Here is a 22,171-nt window from a genome sequence, read left to right as displayed (position 1 = left end):
ATCAAAATACTTTGCTAACTTGAACATTCATTCTACAATTACATAACACTCTCCTTCAGATTCAGCTTTTCATGCTTTATTTTAAATAAGTTAAAAAATTCATAACTACTGCTGGAAAAAACATTTCATGCAGGACCTGAACTCTCTTCAGAGAAAACATCTTAGGAACTCTTTCATAAAACATTTCTATATTTTTTACGAAGTTTAATTCAAAACAAAAATTGACAGTAAATGTGATAAAGTTTCGTAGTTACTACACTATCACTTACTACAAAACTATAAATGATTTTAAAACAGCTCTGCATATTAAATCCATACACCCCTCTGCAAGAAAAATACTAGCTTTTCAACTGTTGATGCAATATTTAAAATATGTTTTTTGCTAGAAAAGCAGATTTGTAATTCATTTTAAAATAAGCTATGTCTCAATGCTTGAATTTCCAACTTATCAGAACACTCAACAGAAATGACAGAAAATATGCAAAAACAACTCATCTATTATTCTTGTCAGGTTACTACACTTATAAATTTTAAGAACTTAAATTTTTGAAATACAATTAAAAATTACTCTACTGTATGCACATACAAAATACTTAAATAAGTTGACTATAATTATTTCAAATCCCCCCCCAAATCAGGGATATTGAAATGAGGATCAATATTCACCACCTGGGGCTAAATGAAATATTAAAGAGGGTCACTGATGAGGCGGTAAGTAAATATGCACCAGTAATTGATCTGCATAATCAAGATAACATTGATTACAAAACTTGATTATTAATTTATATTTATATAGTTATGTCACATAGTAAGAGAGAAATAAATATGAGGGAAAAATATTCCACAATAATTTTTAAATCAATAATATATTTTTAAATGTATAAATTTTTTATGCAGTGATATAAAAAGGTATCACAAAGGCTAATTGATTTATTCCTAGGGACACCAATTTGAAAATAAATAATATTTACGCACAAGTTATCAATGTTATGATAAATTCTATTACACCAATAACTTAATACGACTGTTCACTACTGAAAAAGATAGTATTTCCTCAAATCGTACACTACCCAAAACTGAAAATGCAACCCCAAGGAATAGCCCAAAAATTACGGAAATTTCACGGTAAATGCATGTCATCGAGTTATGCAAATGATATGAAACGTCCAGCTCTCCCGCAACGTTGAAGAACATATAAGGGAAGGAATCTGCAAAATGTTCAATTTTCATGCTGTTATTTCTGCTATGGAAATCATCATAGAAAATTTTTTCTTGCCTCAGAAGATATGTATAATAGCAGAGAATGTCGTAATAGTTGAGACGTCAACAACAGAGGCAGTTCCAGCAGACAGGCGACAACAATGAAATGGAAGGAAACAGCGAAATACGGCAAGTTTGAGGGGCGACGTCAGCATGCATGGATCGACGTGGTGGCACACCTGCAAGCCACTTCTACCTCCATCTTGAAGCATGTTTAAGATACACTGGATGTTCCCATATTGACCAGCACCATTTGCCGTCAACTGGTGGACAGTTTTCTGTTTTCTATAAAGTACATTAAGAAGACAACCACTGACTCCAAATTATAGATGCCAACATCTGGAAAAATGTAAGGCTCGAGCAAGAATGACATAGGGTCGTATTCTCAGATGAGTCACACTTCTATTTCCCCAGTGATAGTCGCCGTGCATGAGTGTGGCATCAAAGTGGAGACAGGTCCAATCTGGCAGCAATCGTGGAACAACCCACTGCATAACAACGTAGCATCATGGTTTGGAAAACATTTGTGTATAATTCCAGGTCTAGTTCATATACAGAGCACTGTGATGGCCCAATGAGAAGGATAATGCTTGGCCACACACTGCTTGTACTGGCCAACATGCTCTGCAAGGTGTACAGATGCTTCCCTGGCCCCCCCCCCCCCGTTCCGTCCTAATTCCTCACCAATCCACTGCCACATTCAGAAGACAAACTACTGCTAATGGTTGACAGGGAACGCGGAGTCATTCCTCAAGACAACATCCATAGTCTCATTGACTCTGTATCTAGACATGTTGCTTCATGTATAACTGTCCAAGGTAGTCCTACAGACGATGCTGTTCTTGCTCTGTATCACGCACATAATTCCGAAATAAAGATCACTTATCGTCTGCTGCTCTCTCTCTGTTTGCTGAGTTTCATCACTTTCTGAACCAATATTATTCACTTTTCCATCTGAATCAGGCTTTAATCAAGTGAATAACTTATTGGGGAAAAGAAGAAACAGTTTGAATATTTTTGAACATGGTGGTTTAAGAGTTAAGTCTGCAAATTTTAAGCCAAATATTAAAAAAAACTGCTTCAATACATCAAGCACAACCTTTATATTAATTCAAATTAAGCTTATGTGCAATTAGAAACTTTGATTTTGTTTCTAAAAACTTCTTTATATTCGTAAAATTAATAATACTACTAATAATACAAAAATAACAAAACTTGAATGTAATAAACAATTTTTTCTAAAACTTTTGTTCATATTCTTAGCTTAATTGTTGTCATTATTGTGCAAGAACTTGTATTTTGGTTATGTTGTATGCTGTAAATTACACAAAATGTAAAGGGTTGATGAAGAAAACCACTTGTTTTTTAAAAGGGGCCAATGCATGGAAAAGTTTGGGAATCCATGCCCTAAATTTTAGTTTCATCTAAAAAAAAATTAAAAAGGGATTAATATCCATTAATGCAAAAAGATATCAAACATCTTATTTTAACAAGAATATTATGCTTATACATTTTTGCAAATTATTCTATATGTTCTACTTTTTTATTATGTAATATACAGCACAAAACTGCTTACTGTTAATCTAATGACAGAAAATATATTTCCTAAAATGTTGTTTTTAGACACTGCAAAAGGTAAAAATAAACTGCTCTCAACAATAAACAAAACTTGTTGACTTCATTTTATTTATAGACATAAAAAGTGGAAGGTATATATATGTATTAATACCACATATATAATTAAATGCAAAATACCCCAAAGCTACAATTTACCAGAAACTCAGAAATTACAAACTTGCCAAGTGAATATAATTTTCTGAATTTTTGCTCTCCTGTTATTACATATTTTAGTTTTGACAGTAAACTATTTTTTGATAATAATGCAAAAATTATTTCTACAACTTAAAACAGAGCAATTATCTTTGGCCCAGCATATATCTGATATTTGATTTTAAAAAAGTGAAAGCTTGCACGTTTACTGGCCAAAGAGAGTGAAAATTCATCGGATAAGCTGCACTGCCGTATATGGCGCAGCAATGAATCCAGAAACATGGTATTCAATATTCCTTTATTCAGTAATTCTGTTACATATTGATGTAATTATCATTGATAGCATTTCATAATATCTACCAAATAATTATAAATATAAATAAATAAAAAAATTAACAAACATTTTACTTTGAACTTGTAAAGACAAACTCGGCTGATTTCTATTAGACATTATTTTTACGGGTTTGATAAACCTTTTTATTACTAGAAATTACTATACTATGAAAAACAATATCTGAAAATTAGGTAAACAAAATTTTATGATTAAAATAAATTGCATTTATATAATCACAAACATTAGGTGCAAAGTAATTATACAAAATATTTAAATTCTGAGTGATCAATATCAAAATTAAATAAACTTAACAAATGACCATCAAGATCACTTTCATCACTTTGTTCACAATCACAATCTTTATTTTCATCTTCTTTATCAATGACTTCCGATTTAATGAAAGCTGATATGATTGTACCAGCTCCGACTGACTGCTACTATGCTTTATTGACCCACAAGGCAATCTTCTCATATGAAGCTTTTCTGATCCATCAGGAATTCATGAAGGAATATAGTCCACATCTATTCCTCACACTGCTTTTCTAGTTCGTAACTGAAATTCTACTGATGGTGAAATCCAGTGACTGTAAAATTTCTGTTAGCCCACTTGATACCACTGAGACGTACTTTATTGCTTCGCTGCAAACTTTTATTGCTTCAGATTTTCTTATATCCACCAAATAGGACAACACTGAATCCAGAACAATAAGTCTCTGAGGAAAAGCCCCTTTCACTTTTCAATAGATTTCTCTCAACCAAAACAACATCACTTCTTTTTACATTCTTTTTCATTGGAGCAAATGATGACCTCTTTAGGGGCTTTCTTTTTGAACTGCTTTTCTTCGAAAATTATGAAAGGGCTTAACATTTCATCATTGGCAGCACAACCCAAAACACAAGTAAGAAGTTTTTTCATGCAAAAAGAAACACTGAAAGTATTTTTTTAAACACAAAAGTGTTTTTAACCTATTAAATGAACAGTTTTGCTCGGAGAACAATCAAAAGTAAAGGGCCCTCTATCCATATTACTTTCCCAGGGTTAGTAGCCACATTTTAGTTAAAAAAATAAGGAACTACAAGCACATTTTAAGAAAAAAATAAGCACCTATTTAATTACATATATACACAGCTGAATAATCTTAAAAGAAAAAATAGACTTAAATTGTAATTTAAAATATGAGAAATTCAGTTTTTATTAAGAGGGAATTAACATTACTCAACCATGGAAAACAATTACGATTATTTTTAAAATTTTAAATAACACTTTAATTTACAGAACTAGTTTACAATGAGAGAGAAAGGGAGGGGAAACCTATGCAAAACTAAACTATATTCCAAGATTTAATGATGAAATTTCAGTTAAAATAGAGAAAATAAATAGTAATAAGCCATATGTATTATATTCATACAAAGTTCTTTATTGCATAAAAAAGATTTATGGCTTATTAATGAATAATATTTTGCTTTTGTCTCTTTTTCATTAATGTCTAAATCCAGTTCTCTTTACAGAGTTTGTTTTTTAAAAATAGTTGTTAACATTAGATTTAGTTTAAGGATAAAAGTTTCTCAAAAAGTGCATTTGCTTTATTTTCAAGCACTTTTAACTTCTCTTTCCAAGACAGTTTTCTTTCCCTTTTTTTATTTTGAATTTCTTTTTCTTTTCTATTCTTCCAAATAAAACTGATACTGTGAATGAGCTGATGAAGCTGCCACTTTCATCTCTTTCGTAATTAACACATTGGAGATTCCACCACCATGCTTATGAGCTGATGAAGCTGCCACTCTTATCTCTTTCGTAATTGACACATTGGGGACTCCACCACCATGCTTCACATAATTACAAACTATGTGCTGGGCAATGCATGAATTTTGCCCCAGATTTTTCTGTTTCTATATTTTTATTGATACTAAACCCTCATCCAACAAAAGAATGTTATTGCATACTTCTTCTGCAATGTTACTTTTACAGAAAATGCATCAATATACTTCATTTTCTTGTATGCATTTGTGTTGTTTACTGCCATATACATTAGATTAAAAAAAATGAAATAATGAATAATGAACTGGACATTTCTCCAGCTTTTCAAGAAGCTGTAAAATAAAAGCTTGTAAGTCACATTTAAAAGAAAAGTAATCTTCATCCATGATTACATTTTTAGCGTATGGTTCTTGCAAGAGCTCATCAGCACTAAACCCTACACTAATTTTAATTACTTAATTTACTATAACTTTCTCAGAAAAATCAGCATTACACAAATATTTCAGTGATGAACTGAATTTTTAGCATGTACTTTTCTTTTACAATTTCGAAATGCTGCAAAAGTTGCTCTAATTTTTGTAAATCAAAAACAAAAAAGGAACAAGTGGTTCCTCACTTTGGTACAATTCCAAAAAGGGGTTTGACCAATTTAGCTACAGAAATGAAAAAAAGGAATTTTACAGGCATTGATTTGCCTTCAATCGCAACACTTATTAGTTCATATGATTTACTAGTTATTTCTGTATATATTTCTTTACCAATTAGCTTGACATAACCTTTTATATCTTCCCAAATTTCAAAAGCATGCAAACGTACTGGTACATTCTCTAGCTGCATATGATTACAAAATTTCAATGGCAAAGTTTTATGTACACTTGTTGTTGAAAAATCTTCTCGACGTGCTGGAGATTTAATAGATAGTAGAGTGCTCCTAAACCAGAATGTATGTCCCAGCTTATAGTGAATGCTCCTTTATGTGAAGCACTGCTCAAAATATGCAAGCTGCATCTACCAACAGATATACATTAAATGCTATATTCCTTTTTTAGTTTATGTAGGAGGGCTTCCTAAAACTTCCAATTTATGGCTGGGCAATCCACACTTATTTGTAGCAGCTTTCTTATATCTAGTTTTTTAACTGCCATGTGAAAACTTTCAAAAATATTAGCAGCTGTTTCAAGCTCCATAAAAATAGATGTCAAAAATTGAGTTACAACTTTATTTTGGTCAGATTGCCAATATCTGATACTGCAAATCTAATTGCTTTTTTAAAATTTGTTTTATTCTGTCTCGTCAAATAACAAGGTAAAGTGGGTTATTTTCTTAAATTCGTCATACATGAGGCTCTGGAAATAAGGTGTGAATCCAAAATGGCAGAAATAAGTAAGTTTTCCCACACTATAAGGAAAGCATCTTACTATAACATTGTCACTGAACATACTTGAAAAAAGTTTACACAAGTCACTGCTAGATGTATAAGAGTAATGACTAGTCACCATTTTCAAATACTACAAAATTTCAGCATCCAAGACACCTTTTGAAGCTCATACAACATTATCTAAAGTATCTAAATTTCGCAAAGCACAAATAACACTTCGGAATCTGAAAGGTGCAACACTAATACAATTGGAAAAAGCCTTGTTATTCCAACAAAAGCTGTATTTTCCCTCTTCAGAAACTTTTTATGCTTGGCACCTAAAAATAAATAGAATTTATTGTACATTTGTTTATTTTTTCATACTTATTAATATTTAAATAATTTAATCAATGGTTTGAACATTTTCTAAATTTTCACTATATGATAGTTTTTCCTTAAATAGATATTGCAAAGTAATTTAAGCAAAAATAAGTATAAAAAGGAACACTTCTGAAATCAGAAGATGGGAAATTGCTTCATCCTGTCATCCTTTATACAGTAAAAGCTTAAATAAGTGGCATGCTTGGAAATTGCAGATTGCTCGAAATCTAAAATCACTGGATAAACTGGAAAAAGAGGGAGGGGGTAGACCGTAGCTGATTTTTAGACTTTTTGGCTAAATAATGTTTTGGCATTTTGATATGAACATTAAATATAATTTTAAAGAATATTTCACTATCTTTCAGTATCTTTCGTAACAACAAATGCTTAGAATAAAAAATAGCATGAAGATCTTAATTTAACATTGATTAGATAACACATGTTGCTCGTGATTAAAAAGAAAAAAAAAAAAAAACTATTATCTGTAGTCCAATTATCACCAGAAATGTAAAAGTTATAAAAATGCATTTATAAAAAACATAGACTAACTGAAAAGTATTCTATTCAGCAAGCACAATAAAACACTTTTAAGTGCTCATAAACAAATCCGAGATTTAATGTAAAAACTAATTATCTTTGCAGAATACTGCAAACATTATTGCACAATACTAACACCTTTAATTCTTCCACACATGGTATTATGCAATTGAAACCAACAGCTGCCAGTATTTGGAGAATAAATAATGGAAAAGAGAGAGATTTACCAACCCAGACTGTTTTTCATTCTAATTTTGAAAAGACGACATTAAATTTCTGAAATAGAATCACCTTTTGTTTGGGTTGGTAGGCTGCAGAACTTTTAGCCTTATTCAATTCAGAATGGAAAGTGACCAAAACAAAAGTCCGTTGCTTGTTTTGCTGCGAACTGTAATGGTTTCAATATATGAGATTTTTCGGAGAAAGGGGAGGAACCAGACTCTTATAACCCCACACACACACTTACGTACTGTATAATGCATTCGCAAAAAAATTGAAAAAGCAAGCCAAAAATTCCCAGCTTGGAAGATACACATGAAATACAGAAATAATAGGAAGGGGAATACATACAAAGAATAGCATGAAAAAAGCTTTTTGACAGCAGAAAATGAAAATTTAAAAAAATAATAAATTGGTAGTCTACAGCAGATTTTAATTTTTTAATTTCACACATTAGAATTAATAATAATTAAATAGTAAAAAGTTTACTTACGTTACATGCGACACTTTAAAGCAGCCTCTCCTATGCTGATTTCAGTTTTACACCAGGAACAAATACCCTTGTGACAGTTTTCACTTTGTTTAGGCCATTCAGAATATTCTTCCTTAGAAAGCCAATATGTGTTAAAAACACACTTACACATTTTTTAAACTTACTTATGCTTTTCAGCATTTATGGGAAATATATTATAAATATTCATACATGTGCTTATAATATAAGCATAAGGATCATAAATAAATGTGAATATGAACTGTCCATGTAGAATGAGAATGCAGATTATTAAAATCTTGATAGAAGTTTAAATCTCTATAGTCTGTGGATGGCATGAAAACAATATGTAATGTACCAGAATTTTCTACCCTTTTCACAATTCTCTAACCAATAGAACAATGTTCACGATCTGTTTTTGCGCAAATCAAAGGTTACATTAATGCAGAAAAAGGGGAGAAATGCTATTTCAGGAAGTATGATTCACTATCTGATGCTCCAGGCATGGAAGAAAAGTTGTTTATGTAGCTTTGGCTTTGATACGATAAAGATGCAAATTCATAAAAAAATGCATTAGAGAAAAAGTAAGCACCTATAAGAGTCTTTATAATATAATTTCAAATATAAGAGCTTATAGGCACTTTTAAGGATGACTACACACCATGTTGCTGTAAATTCAAATTTTGTTTGATAATTTTCTTAGAAGTGTCCTCCAAAAAAGCTATCTTTTTTCCAAGCATAAGCTTCTGACAAAATGATATTTTCTTCCTGATGGATAATTTCTTTAATTTCATGAACCGGAAACACCAGTTACGTCATTCAACAAAGTTTTTAATGCCTATTTGTTGAGCAATTACTTTTGCTCAAAGGAGAATTCTAACTGTTGACACTAATAATCATTTTTCTGTCTGCTCTATTGTCCATTTCTCCAATTCTTTTTCAGACTTCCAGCATCGAATGCACTCCTTGTCCTCTTGAAACCTTCTAGCTGCAGTTCAATTTCCAACTTCAATCACTTTCTTTACTGCCTAGCTGTATTTGTCACTTTTTCTCCAAGCAGGAAGAAAATTCAACAACCCCAAACAATAAAGGGAGCAGTGCAATATGTAAACAATAAGCCAGTCACAAAAGAAATGAGACACACATGTAAGAATTAACAAAGAACTTCGTGAAATGAAAGTTCCTGTGACTGTTAAAAAAAGATGGTTGTCAAAAAAGGCAGATAAACCTACAAAGTTCAGCAGAAAGAACAAAAATTATGATGCCTTTACACCAAAAGCACCCTACTGTAGTTAACTGAGTTTGCAAGTTCAAACTTGATGCATTTCCCTTTAGTGCAACCTGAGCACTCGTATTAGGCTAAGGTTGCAGCGAATTCTACATTAACCATTTCCCTCATGTATAACTTATAATTTAAACTAGTGAAATTCTTTAGAGACACCGAAAAACTAAAATTCCTTTAGCTACACCACAAACTTCAAATTTCAACTTTTAAACAGGTACATCTTATCTGCCCAAAATTAAAGATATAATATATTTGGGGAATTTTTTACTTTTCTACTTTCTTCTCAAATCAGCATATTTTAGATGACAAAATACTGACATAACTTAAAGTTTATGCTAGTTATTACTACCTGTCATTCTAGTAACTCCAGCTAAACAGGCTGCAGCCCCAACCATAGCATATAAACCTGGTGTCATGCAACTCTGACCTTCAGGGCAAGCCTTTTGAAAGATATGCAAATGGCTGTATGACCTAAAATGGATTTCAACAAAAAGAAATAGTAAGATAATTTTTAATATTTTTCCAAAATGCAAACAAAATTTATAATTATTATGCAATAATACGAAATCACTTTACTTGCATTAACTTACAGATTTTCATATTTTCCCCATTTAGTTACTCAAAGCAGATAAAAAATATAGATGCTTTAAAATTAAAAGCATGTGTATGACCTTTATCATCAAAGACAGAAAATAATTGACAAGATGCAGCAATCAAGAATTGTGATGCAACATTCAACTGTTACACCAATGAAAACATTCTCAATATGTAGCATTAACCATAGAATTACGGAACAAAATGTTCTACAATGTATCTTTTTTTAAATTTCCAGTTAGGAACAAAAAAAAAAGCATTTGTTACTAGAATTGATGAAAATTATAAAATTGTTTACTCTTAGCAAATTCTTTTAACACAAATCAAATTTTTAATTGACAATAATCCATTAATTTTTGTAGTACAGTCAAAAGTCGTTAATTCGGACACCCATAATCCGGAATGATCTATAATCCGGACCTCAAAGCTAAAAACTTTCTGCGCATGCGCCGCGTTGGCACATGCGCACAGGCGTTTTACGCGTGCGCCTAAGACCTTGACTACTACGCATATGCGTGTGCACAAGTGCAGAATACGTTTTCGCCTGCGCGTTTAATGTATAACGGACGGTGTAAGCTAAAATTATCTAATTATCTATTTCACTTAATGTTAATGATTGCGTTGTTCCTTAATCTTCGAATTGGATCCCGCTTATTATTTTTTACAGACTGTAAGAGCAATTTTATAAAAGTTGAACTTTCAATTATGTCAAATAGAATTTCCGATGCTGGAACTTCCACAGGATCTACAAAACGAAAGTATGTTTCAATGTCCAACAAACAAAAAGTGGAATTGCTGCAAAAAACGGATAAAGACATGAAGAATGTGACAGAGAGGTTAGTGAAAACGAAAAAATTTCGAGTGACAAGTTAGTCAGTATTCTCGGCACAGCAATTAATGGGACTTGAACAGTGGAACTTTGTAACTGAACAAGAAATTATGTCTGTTTATAGAATTAAAGAGAAAGTATTATCACATAAAATGAAGCAACTTAAACAACTTACATTGAAAGAAATGTTTAATAAAGTAAACAAATAAATATTAAGCTTTTTTTGTGTGTGTAAATTTTGATACCCTTTAGATCATAATTGTTCTTTATTTCATAAATTACGGTTTCATATTTTTAATTTTAGAATTTCTGCATGCCATCTTACGAGATTTAAACTGATGATCTATAATCCGGAAAAATCAATAATCCGGAATTGCCGAAGTCCCGACGAGTCCGGATTAACGACTTTTGACTGTACTTGAAAACAATCCTCATGATAATCATTTCATAGATTGCTACATCTTCATGCAATATACAAAGATGACTGGCTTTCATTATAAAATAGGTTTAAGAGAGGTTTTCCAAGTCCAATAAGCAACAGCTGTCAGATCACATGAAGAAATGTTTAAACTCTTAACATATCTTTCAGTTAAAGTTATTACTTAATAAAGGAATACATCAGGCAGTAAGTAATAACAAAAATAATAAAATAATTAAGGCAGATTCTGAATTTAGAGTTAATTGATTAGTCCCCAGAATGTATGCATTCTGTAAATTCTTAAGCAACAGAAGCAATCGCTTTCCAAACTATAAGTTTAAAGCAAAGCTTAGCTTTACTTACATAGCTATTTGTTCCATACCAATTCCAATCATTCTGCCCATGATGGCTCCCATTGTCATGCTAGGAATAAAAAGGCCAGCAGGTACCTAAAAAATAAAATTCAAATTAAACCAAAAACAATGCAATTTTAATAAAGCATTTCGATTTTACTTCATGAAATTAGAGCTTTAGCCTCTATTAAGATGCAATATTCTTTTAATAGACTTTGTGAACAGAGTTTAAAAAGCTGTAATAATAAAAGGAATAACAAAACACTTTCATATTCTGTAGATGAATTACAACCACATTAAAATGAGCATTGAAGTATAGTGCATCAGCTTTTACTGTAGCAACATCCCAAAATCCAGAACTGCCCCTTTAGATTAACATTCCTAAGCACATTAGTTTTATATTTAATTTAATAATATGCATTTAAATTCTCTTTAGAAATGTAATAACTACACAATTTATCACAGTCGTCAAATTTATTTTTTCAATTTACAAAAAAGGAATTAAAATTTTATGAATTAAATATGAATTATTAAATAATACACAAAATAAACCCCTGCTACTGTTTCTAATCCTCCTGACTAGGAACTATAACCAGATCAGGCCTATGAATTTTATCATGGCCAAGAGGAATGGGTTACACCTATCATTGGCACCTTATAGGTAATCCTTTGGGTACCTTACATACAACAGTATGGTTTTCTCCAACTTCGTCAAATATTTGAAGGAGAATGTACTAAGGAACGGATTTCAGGGTTTCCTAAACCTCTTCCCCAATCACCAGCCTTTTGAAAGAACTTTTAGATGGACAGTATTTTAAGTTTTTAATGCTGCAAAGACACTATACATTTACAAACATCCATGCCTTATCTGGGTTTCAAATCCAGGTTGAAGGCTACGTTATGTTCTTTGTGCAAAAGTTTGTGGTGCTGATATGGAAATGAAACAACCAAATAAGGTGCATTGCTATGTTGCTATGGAAAAAGGCAGATAAACTTTTAGTTATAAAATAATTATCAGAATGACAGCTGAGTAACAGTCTCAATATTAGAAGTAACTGTTGTATATTAGCAGTTCCAAGCAAATTACAAAAATAGAAACTTAATCTTCTTAGCAAATTACAAAAATAGAAACTTAATCTTTCAAAGGCTATAACAGAATCCACAAACAAGTATAATCACTGTGTAGCGAGCCTACCTCCTGACATCGCTATGACCATGATGGATATCATCAGTTCTCCTGATAAATCTGATCCAGTAACTGGAAAAATGCCCACACAAAAAAAAGCTCACATAGAGAAATGCTCACACAGATAAAAGCTTACATGTACATATGTTCACATGGAATTAATCCTACTGATAAGTAAGATACGTAGAAATATCCTTAGATTAATCAATCAATAATTAATCGATTTGAACATCATACAACTACTTGAATTGAACAAAGAAAAATTATTTAAATTACCAAAACATCTATGGTACATATATATATATATCAAAAATTTGAAACTTATCTGTAGATTCAGTTGCTATATAAGATTAACAACGTTTTGAATTAGGAAAGGGAGAAAAAGAAGAAAGAAAAAGGAAACAGAATATACAGTGAAAAAATTGTTACAATTTTAATTGTTAAAAAAATAAAATAATAGTAAACATAAGGTACAAGTTTTATAATATAAACATTTAGAAGAATAAGCAAATAACTTTTATTTAAATTATGTAAAATACTTTATTATATATAAATCATAAATATATATTTCAAAAAGTTATAAATACATAAACGTGCTTATTTCTACAACAACTATCTACGAATGCACAGTCTATTTTAGCATCACCCCTCTAACCATACAAAAATCCGCTGAAATAGCATATAAAATAATGGAAGTATCACCTGCTCGGGTAAGCACATTTTTTATATCTGTGCATCATCTAGTGTTACACTTAACTCTGAACTGCTTAAAGAGATAAAATCGCTTCACAAGGACGTTAAGTTTCTACGATGTTCAAGAAGGGATTCTCATAATCTTAATTTTTGTCATACTACAAACTGTGAGAAATCCTCTGAGAAGTGTGATTTATGTTGGTACTACTGAAAATTTGCTTCTTAGGCGAAGAAATGTAATCCACTCTGCAATTTTCATGGAAATTTTCAGAGCAAAGAGTAGTGGCAATATATGCTTCACACTCCAAGTTTCGTCGCCTATTTGTTCGTGATCGCAAAACCAATATTACCTTTTTAATTGATAAAGTTAGTGATTGTTCTTCAATTCCAGCCTCAAGATTTGATAAAATGACTACTCCTACTCAAACTTTTCTAGCAGCAAATGATACTAAGATAAATGTATATAAACAAAAGCCATAATCTTTAGATTTAGGTTTAAGAAAACAGTTTATCATTTTTATGTATGCATCGTTCAAACTGCTATAATTGATGCAGATTTCCTTCATCATTTTAACCTCCAACCAAATCTTAGAGCCCCTCATTTAAATGATACTTGTATCAAATTAAATTCTCATGGTATTTTGCATGTTGCTAGTATATATTCTATGAAATCTACATTTTGTAATAATAATTATTCTAAGCTGTTAAATGAATTTCCTCATAGTGTTCAAACTCCATGAGCAAAACAAATTGTCAAACATTCAGTTCAGCCATCATGTTGAAAATTTTGCCCCCCCCCCACATTTTTACTAAACCACGCACACCTGACCATTCGAAAATTGCAAAAATGGAATTTTCAGCATATTTTAGATTTAGGCCACATTTGCCCATCCAACAGCAATTCCACTTCCCCACAGTATATGGTCCCTAAAAAGACACGAATGATTGGCGCCCTGTCGGTGATTTTAAAGCCCTTAATGCTCAGACCGAAAAAGACAAATATCCAACCCCTAGTATTATTGATTTAACTAGCCAACTCTATGTGTGCAACATATTCTCCCATGCAGATTTAGTCAAAGCATTTCATCAAATTCTGATTGCTCCCAAGGATGCCCATAAAACTGCTATCTGAGCACCATTTGAACTTTCTGAGTGCACTTGTATGCAATTTGGTTTTTGTGCAATGCATCAAGCACTTCTCATAGGTTTATCGAGGAGGCAATGAGAAGTTCAAAATGGTGTATATGCATTTATTGATGATATTTTGATTGCCTCAAAAGAGCAACGAAGAACATATTAAACATCTAAGAGCTCTCTTTAAAAGATTAGATCATTATTGTTTAGCACTGAAAGCCTCAAAGTGTACATTTGGAGTTCCTACCTTAGATATCTTAGGATTTAAAGTCTCTAAAGAAGGTATTTTTCTAATTCCAGATTCAGTTGATGCAATTTCTAAATTTCCTAGACCAGCAAGCCTAACACAACATCGCAGATTTGTGCCCCATGCTGTACATATTTTGACCCCCTTTAATTAAATTTCTAGGTCATTTTAACAAAAAGATATCATTCCATCCAAATAAAAAGACTGAAAATTCTCTGCAGTTGTCTAAGGAAGCCGAAAAGGCATTTTTAGCAGCAAAAAAAGCTCTTGCGAAAGGTACCCTCTTAAGACATCCAGTTCCTGGTGCTCAACTCAGTCCTTTGGACCGATGCATCTGATACTGCTATTGGCAGCTCTCTCATGCAACTCCAAAATGGTCAGTGGGAGCCAATAGCATTCCTTTCTTCAAAACTGAATAAGAGTCAATAGAAATGGTCTACATATGATCGTGAAATTTTGGCAATATACGAATCTATCATGAAATTTTGGCACGTTAGAAGGTCGCAACTTGGTCATATTTACCGACGAAAAATCACTTGCATTCATTCACTTTCAGACAAAAAGCAGAAAAGTTCTCTCCTTGACAAATGAAATACCTAGATTATATATCTCAATTTTCCACTGATATACAATATGTTAAAGGTCAGTAATATGTTATTGTTGACACCCTCTCCCAAATAGAAGTAGATTCTGTTTCTTGCTCATCTACTCTGGATTTCAAACAGTTTTCCTCAGTACAACTCACAATGAGCTACAACAATTGCTAAATTGCAGACCTTCTTTGCAGCTCTCTACACAGTATTTCCCTCTTGAAGATATCTCATCTCTATTGTAACTCCATAACCGATGTTCCTTGTGTTTTCATTCCCTTTTCATTTAGACCTATCATCTTCCACAGTATTTACAACCTTTCACATTCAAGTATACTTGCCACTTCAAAACTGATACAGAAACATTACATTTGGCCTAACATGGATACTTTTATCAAAAACTCCAAGAAAGCTTATGAGAAATGACAATGTTCAAAGATATACAGGCATACGAAATCCCCCATTTTCTCATATTCAGATCGATTTTATTGGCCCATTACCAATTTCTTGAACATAATCAATCGCTTCATGCAATGGCTCAAAGTAATTCTGATATCTGATATATTGGCTGAAAAAACTTGTAAAGCTCTAATTTTCCACTATCACTACTGACCAGGGTTGAAAATCTGAATCGCATCTTTTCAGGGATCCACACACCTGTACAGCACTCATTGTATTTGTACCATTACCTATAGTCCTCAAGCAAATGGAATCCTTGAACGGTTCCATTGTCAGCTGAAAAACAGCATAAAAGCACAAGAAAACCCTCACTGGACATAATTATTACCTCTTATACTTTTGGGTATTCGATCTTCTATCAAAGACAACAACCAAATAACTTGTTCTGAGTTAGCCTACACTGCTACCTTGTACTCAGATCAGCTTTCTCCGCCATCCCCGAAACCAACACGTGTCAATCGTTTATGATCTATAATGCAATCTCCAATTCCCACTGCAATATCAAAACACAGTTCACAACCTATCCACATGTATCCATCCTTAAAATCATGTTCTCATGCTTATTTGAGAATTGACTCAATTAAGCCTCTTCAACAACCATACTTAGATCCTCATCCTGTCACAGAGCGACATGACAAAACCTTTATCATCTCCATGCATGGTAAGAATAAAAATGTTTCAATTAATCGATTCAAACCTGAACTTATTATTAGTCATAAAACTTTAGTCCATAATACTAAACCATCCTGTAAGACAGACATATTGAATACCATATCAACTATTCCTAAAATTATCAGAAAATTGGGATGACAAGTCAAATTTTCTCAACATTTGTCTACCACCAACTATATATAATAATTTCAATTAGATATATAAATCTATATATTTATCGTTCAGTCTCCCTCACTGGAGGGATACTCTGTGGTGTTCTTATGGAAATGAAACAATCATATACTATGAAATGCTATATCGCTATAGAATAAGGATCGGATTTTAAGTGTTTAGTTTCATATTAATCTAACGGCACAGGGATTACAGTAAAGCTCTTGACAGCTGCATATAGAAGAGACACCTTCAAATAAGTCTTTTTAAAGGAAATTTGTAAGTATTTACACTGCACAACCACTAATTAAAATTTTTTTATTTATTTTTACATGACATGATTTTTACACGAAATTCATCTTGTAACATTTGCTCTACATGCTAAATGTAATCAGTGGTAGCCCAGGACATTTTTGAAACTATATGCAGGTTAGAAGCCAACCACATATGGACAATACCTTTTTAAACAGAAGCCTCCCTACTGGAGACTGGAAGTTTAGTGACATCACAAACTGTTAGCTATATCAATGAGGGTATGAAAGATATTTCCTTCGGCCAAACAAAGGCCACCTCGATGAGGTCATTCAGATGGCATTAGCAAGTTATGGGAATTTTGCCCTTGGTTATGAGAGATGTGTTAATAAACCATAGCGTTTCTTTAGTAAGTTGAATGTCTGTATCTTTAATTTAATGTTGATTTTTTTTTCTGGTTTCATTATGCCTCTAAAATATTGTGTGTCTTATGCCAAGGAAATTATAATGGCAGCCCTTGAGTATTAGCATACAGATTTCCTAAATGACCAGACTCATTAAAGAAATGGTTACAATCGATCCCATGAGAAAATTTTACCATTTCAAAGTATTTAGAGTAAGTTAAAGACAATTTCAATTTATTAAGGTATTTGCTTCTCCATTTTAAAAACGGACATATTAATATCATGGAATTTTATTTCTATAGCATGCAATAGGTACACTATTGTGCAGAGTAATCATTTGACAGTTAGTATAATTATGTATCAAGTTGTATGATTACTTAAAATCTCCAATTTTTGACTTTTTGATTAATTTTATAGCATGAAACTTTAAAGTTGATATGTATATAACAGAAAAATAGAAGTATTTTAATATATTTTTATGCTAGAGAAGATTTTATAAAGAAACTGTAAAGACTATAAACATGCTCATGGTTTTTTAAAACTTAATATAAAATGCAAAGCTTTGCATAAAATAAGAAATAAATAAAATTCTTAATGCAAGTTATAACTGTTATTATATATAACTACATTGTTAAATCCAAGCTAACAGCTTTTGAAAATGTACTTTTTTAAATGTAAATCATAGAGTTATGGAACCATTATGTAGCAATGAAAAATATTTGCCACTTGAGGCATGTGAAAATGAACACTTGTCCATGAGACTTCTTAAACTGCTTGCGACCACTAACAGATTCCTTAATAAAAAACTGTAAGAAAAAAAAAGGGGGGGAAAGACTCATTTTCCAAACAAGATGGAAAGAAATGAAAAATTCAAACTTTTAATCATGCAAAGAGATTAATTAAACATTTTCTTGAGAAACTTGACTTTTATTCATCCCATAGAAATTGAATTGCAACAGTATAAAATACAGATGCCAGTTACAGCACAAAACTATTGAATTTTGTTATTTATTGTTAGTTTATATGAAAAATTTAGAATCTGAATGAAATAAAAGTAAGCATATTTTGAGGATGTTATTAAACAACTTGGTAAAGTGACAGCAGAGAAATTTATTCAACATATCTGTTATGCAGTTAAATGACTTGATTATTATTAGTATGGGGGATTCTATGTTTTCATTATTACTTATTTTAAACTGAATGTCACTTTGAAGCATTATTTTAATCATAAACTTAACACAGCATACAAAAATTAAAAATCTATAATGTATTTATGAGCATATGACTGTTTACAATATTATATCTGTGAATGAATTGAAAATATGTATTTTCATCGCTCTCTCTATATAGTAAAAAAAAGAAATTAGTATATATATATCATTAGAATAAACCATCCAGTTAGTAAAGCTTTAAAAACACGCATACTTTTATGGCAGGAAGTGGTGATGAATGGCAATTGTCAGCTGCCAGTTCGTGACAATCTGGTAGTTGCGCTTCTGTTTAAGAAGGTATTAGTAAGGCACAAAATAAAAGACTGACTGAAAAATTGCTTTTCTTGCTTGCAACCACAAAATCACCCAGAAGCAAAAAGTGCTTTTTTGCCAGGCAGCAGAATGACTTTATTATTATTAGTAGTAAAAGCACCATACAGTAAAAATTCAAATAATAAGAAGCATATCAATGTATCTAAAAAAATCCGGAGAACAAGATTATCTTTCTTTTATTGAACAAGCATGTATTTATTATAATTCAACTGGAGGGCTTTAATTTTTGTATTAATTGTATTTTAGTTCCACGAGAAACAATACTTTATTTAGCTAAAAAAAAAAGGAAACAGATTATTTATTGTCACATGATATTAAATTAAGAAACATTTCTTTTTTCTAAATTCTTCCTAAACATTTAATTCAAGGTGGCACATTTCACATACTGCATAATTTTATAACTTAAATCATAATTCATTTTTAACAACCACATTTAAACAAAAATAAGAATGATAAACCAAACAAAAGTGTTTGCCGCTCCTACACAAATCTAACAGAAACCTGCAACTAACATTACTGCAAAGCAAATGATATATATGTGGAAAATAGGCATCTAAACTATTCAAAAATTATCTATCTAGTTAAGTAAAATTTTAAAGATGAAATATTTAAAAACCTTTTAAAATTATTTCTCAAAATTGATTTTTAATAAATATTAACTCATTCGTAGTGACAGGGCATTTATATTTCTAAACAGAAGGTAAACAATAGTTTATAAACAGGCATAAAGGTTGATAAAACCGTTATGCCTGTTTATTATTATGTTACCTACGTTTATTATTATAGTTTGATAAAATCATATTTAATGTGAACTGAGTGACATATTTTCTGTAAGGAAAAGGCATTACAATAACTCTTCACTTTATTTATTTTGGGGAAAACAGTACTTTTGTAACCAATTACTTTTTAAATTTTTTATTACTAGAAAACATTGATTTATATTTTTATTCTCTTGATTTTTTGAAAATAAAGTTCTGATTCCCCATAACTATTGGGAAAAGAATATATTTTTCTCTGACCTTTTCTCATTTCATAAAGCTTTTCAGAGTTTTCCATATCAGTGGGAACCCTCAGACTCTTACATGCAGCAAGTGCTCCTGTAAAGCTTACAGTGCAATGGCCATGATTTACAGATATTTGAGATGCTTTAATGCATTGAAATTCTAAAGAATATGAGTCTGAATTTCTGGCTTGATAGTTTTCACTTCTTATTTTGAGGCAGTATAATCACAAACTTAAAAATAAAAGCCTTTCAGTTGAATTACAACTCACAAGGATATACTATGTTTTCTCACAGAGAGATGTAAACAAACCAAGTGAAAGATCTGCAGGTGCTTGACCTAAAAGATTAGATTTAAATTTGAAGATCTGGGATTGGCTACCCTTCAAAACCAGCAGGACTTTCTACTGCCACACAATACAAGATATGTTTCGTCCCATCCTATTGTTGTAACATTCATCTCACTAGAGGGCACTGCGACGTCCCCGCTTTTGACAGATAGAACTTCTGCAGACCGCCAACAGAGCGGTTGTTCTTTTTGGGCACCTATGCCATCTCTTTGTAATAGCCATCGGCGCTAGCAAGAGCGTTCAGCTCTGATCCTTCAGGCCCCTGTGCCTTTCTATTGATGAATAAACCTTTATAATTGATTACAGTCCATTATTCTTTTGACGGATCTCACTCTCTAACATTTGGTCCTTAACGACCCGGAGAGCGGATTAAAATGACGTTAGCATATCTTAAAAGACAGAGAGCTTCTTTGAAAACGAAAATTACACAAGTAGAAACTTTTATCCACAATATCACATTGGATGTGCCGCCTTCAGCAGTGGAAATAAATATTAAATTGAATTCCACAAGGAAATCTGCTAAAGACTTAGAAGAGCTGGGGAACCAATTTTATCGAGAAGCTAAAGATGAAGAGTTACAAGAAATAGATGAGGATCTAGCAGATATGGACTCGAGAATAGAAAAGAATGAGGTAAGTCTTTTAAACCTCATTTCTTCATTATCAGAATTATTAGATGGTACATTAAATGCAGAGAAAGCGGTTAATACAGCAAGGTCGAAATCCCATTGCCACAAATACCGTTACCAGAATTTTCCGGTCATTATGAAGATTTTAATGCGTTTAAAATTGCATTTCAAAATCTTATTTCTAATAATCCTCATTTATTAAATTCTCAAAAGGTTTTTTATTTGCGTTCATCCTTAAAAGACAAAGCAAAGCAAATCGAAACAACAGATGACACTTACGAGTCAAATATGAAGTCAAATATGAAGCATTCAAAAACGCTACTATTAATGAAAGAATTGATCTTGTTAAGAAGCATAAGCTATGTTCTAATTGTTTACAACCCTTTCACAAGGTCATTGACTGCAGATGTAAAACAAGCTGCCTCGCGTGTGGGGGTAGGCATCACTCATTACTTCATAATAGAGCCAAGAGAGAACTACCGCAAGGACATAAGGGCTTGTCTCCTATGGCTGAACCACGGACCCAGCCGATGAAGACTGTTTCTTCTCTGTCGCAGGGAGCGGATGTGGCAGTTGTGTTGGGAAAATATAGCTTATTTTTAAACCTTTTACTGCATCATCTCTCCTCCTTGAAATGTTTATTTAGTTTAGTCCTTATTTTAATGTAATATAGTAGTTACTTCTTCTTTTTCTTGCTGCCACTATTTGCATTGAGAACGGACTGTTTCAACCGAATTGAGATGCAAAAACGAAACATGATGTTACGTCATCTGAAAAGCCGATTCGTGCCGATAGCTGATTGGTTGCCGTGAGATGACGCCATTCCTACTTCTGCTATAAGTATCTCGCGTCGCTCTGGCTCAACCCTTCTACTTCCTGGTTTCCCGGCAAGTGAGTGAGCGGTTTCCAGCCCCTTCAAAACGATGCATGCAGTTCGGTGAATAAAAAATGCCTTGATTCCGGTTTGCGAGATGATGGTTCCAGAATAAAGTTCTTTAGTTCCAGAGGCTACCATTCGAGTGGCTGCCGTGGGTGGCATGCATGTTCTTCAATGAAGGCGGAATTAAAAATAAGTGAACGGCGATTCCTTGTGCAAATGGAGTTAGGCCGGTTTTAAGTGTTTTCAAGAACTTCATTTAAATTTTCAGGTGTTTTTCTTGACCATTGATTATGGACTTATTGAATGGGTAGCCAGCTTTATTTTTAGGCCGCATAGTCACTGTTTAGGACATTTTTTGTTTGTATAGAATGCCAGTGTTTTGGAGACCAGGTAGAA

The 22,171-nt window shown here is 32.2% G+C and overlaps 1 protein-coding gene across 4 annotated transcripts in view; it reads right to left on the bottom strand.

Annotated features, from left to right (window-relative positions):
* Positions 1-22,171, bottom strand: part of ClC-c (chloride channel protein 3) — a 232,470-nt gene that overhangs the window by 45,794 nt on the left and 164,505 nt on the right. For all 4 annotated transcript variants that reach the window (XM_035355011.2, XM_035355013.2, XM_035355012.2 and 1 more), the window contains 2 exons: positions 11,597-11,682; positions 9,742-9,863 (listed from right to left, as the gene is read on the bottom strand). In XM_035355011.2, coding sequence (XP_035210902.1) covers positions 9,742-9,863; positions 11,597-11,682 — 208 coding nt within the window. The remainder of the gene's footprint in view (positions 1-9,741; positions 9,864-11,596; positions 11,683-22,171) is intronic.

This window comes from Stegodyphus dumicola, chromosome X1, assembly GCF_044657685.1.
Source record: "Stegodyphus dumicola isolate Sdum_Otavi_A_Nest chromosome X1, ASM4465768v1".
In the NCBI taxonomy this organism is placed as follows: domain Eukaryota; kingdom Metazoa; phylum Arthropoda; class Arachnida; order Araneae; family Eresidae; genus Stegodyphus; species Stegodyphus dumicola.
The sequence above is the reverse complement of the archived record's forward strand: the minus strand, read 5'-3'. Positions and strand labels throughout refer to the sequence as shown.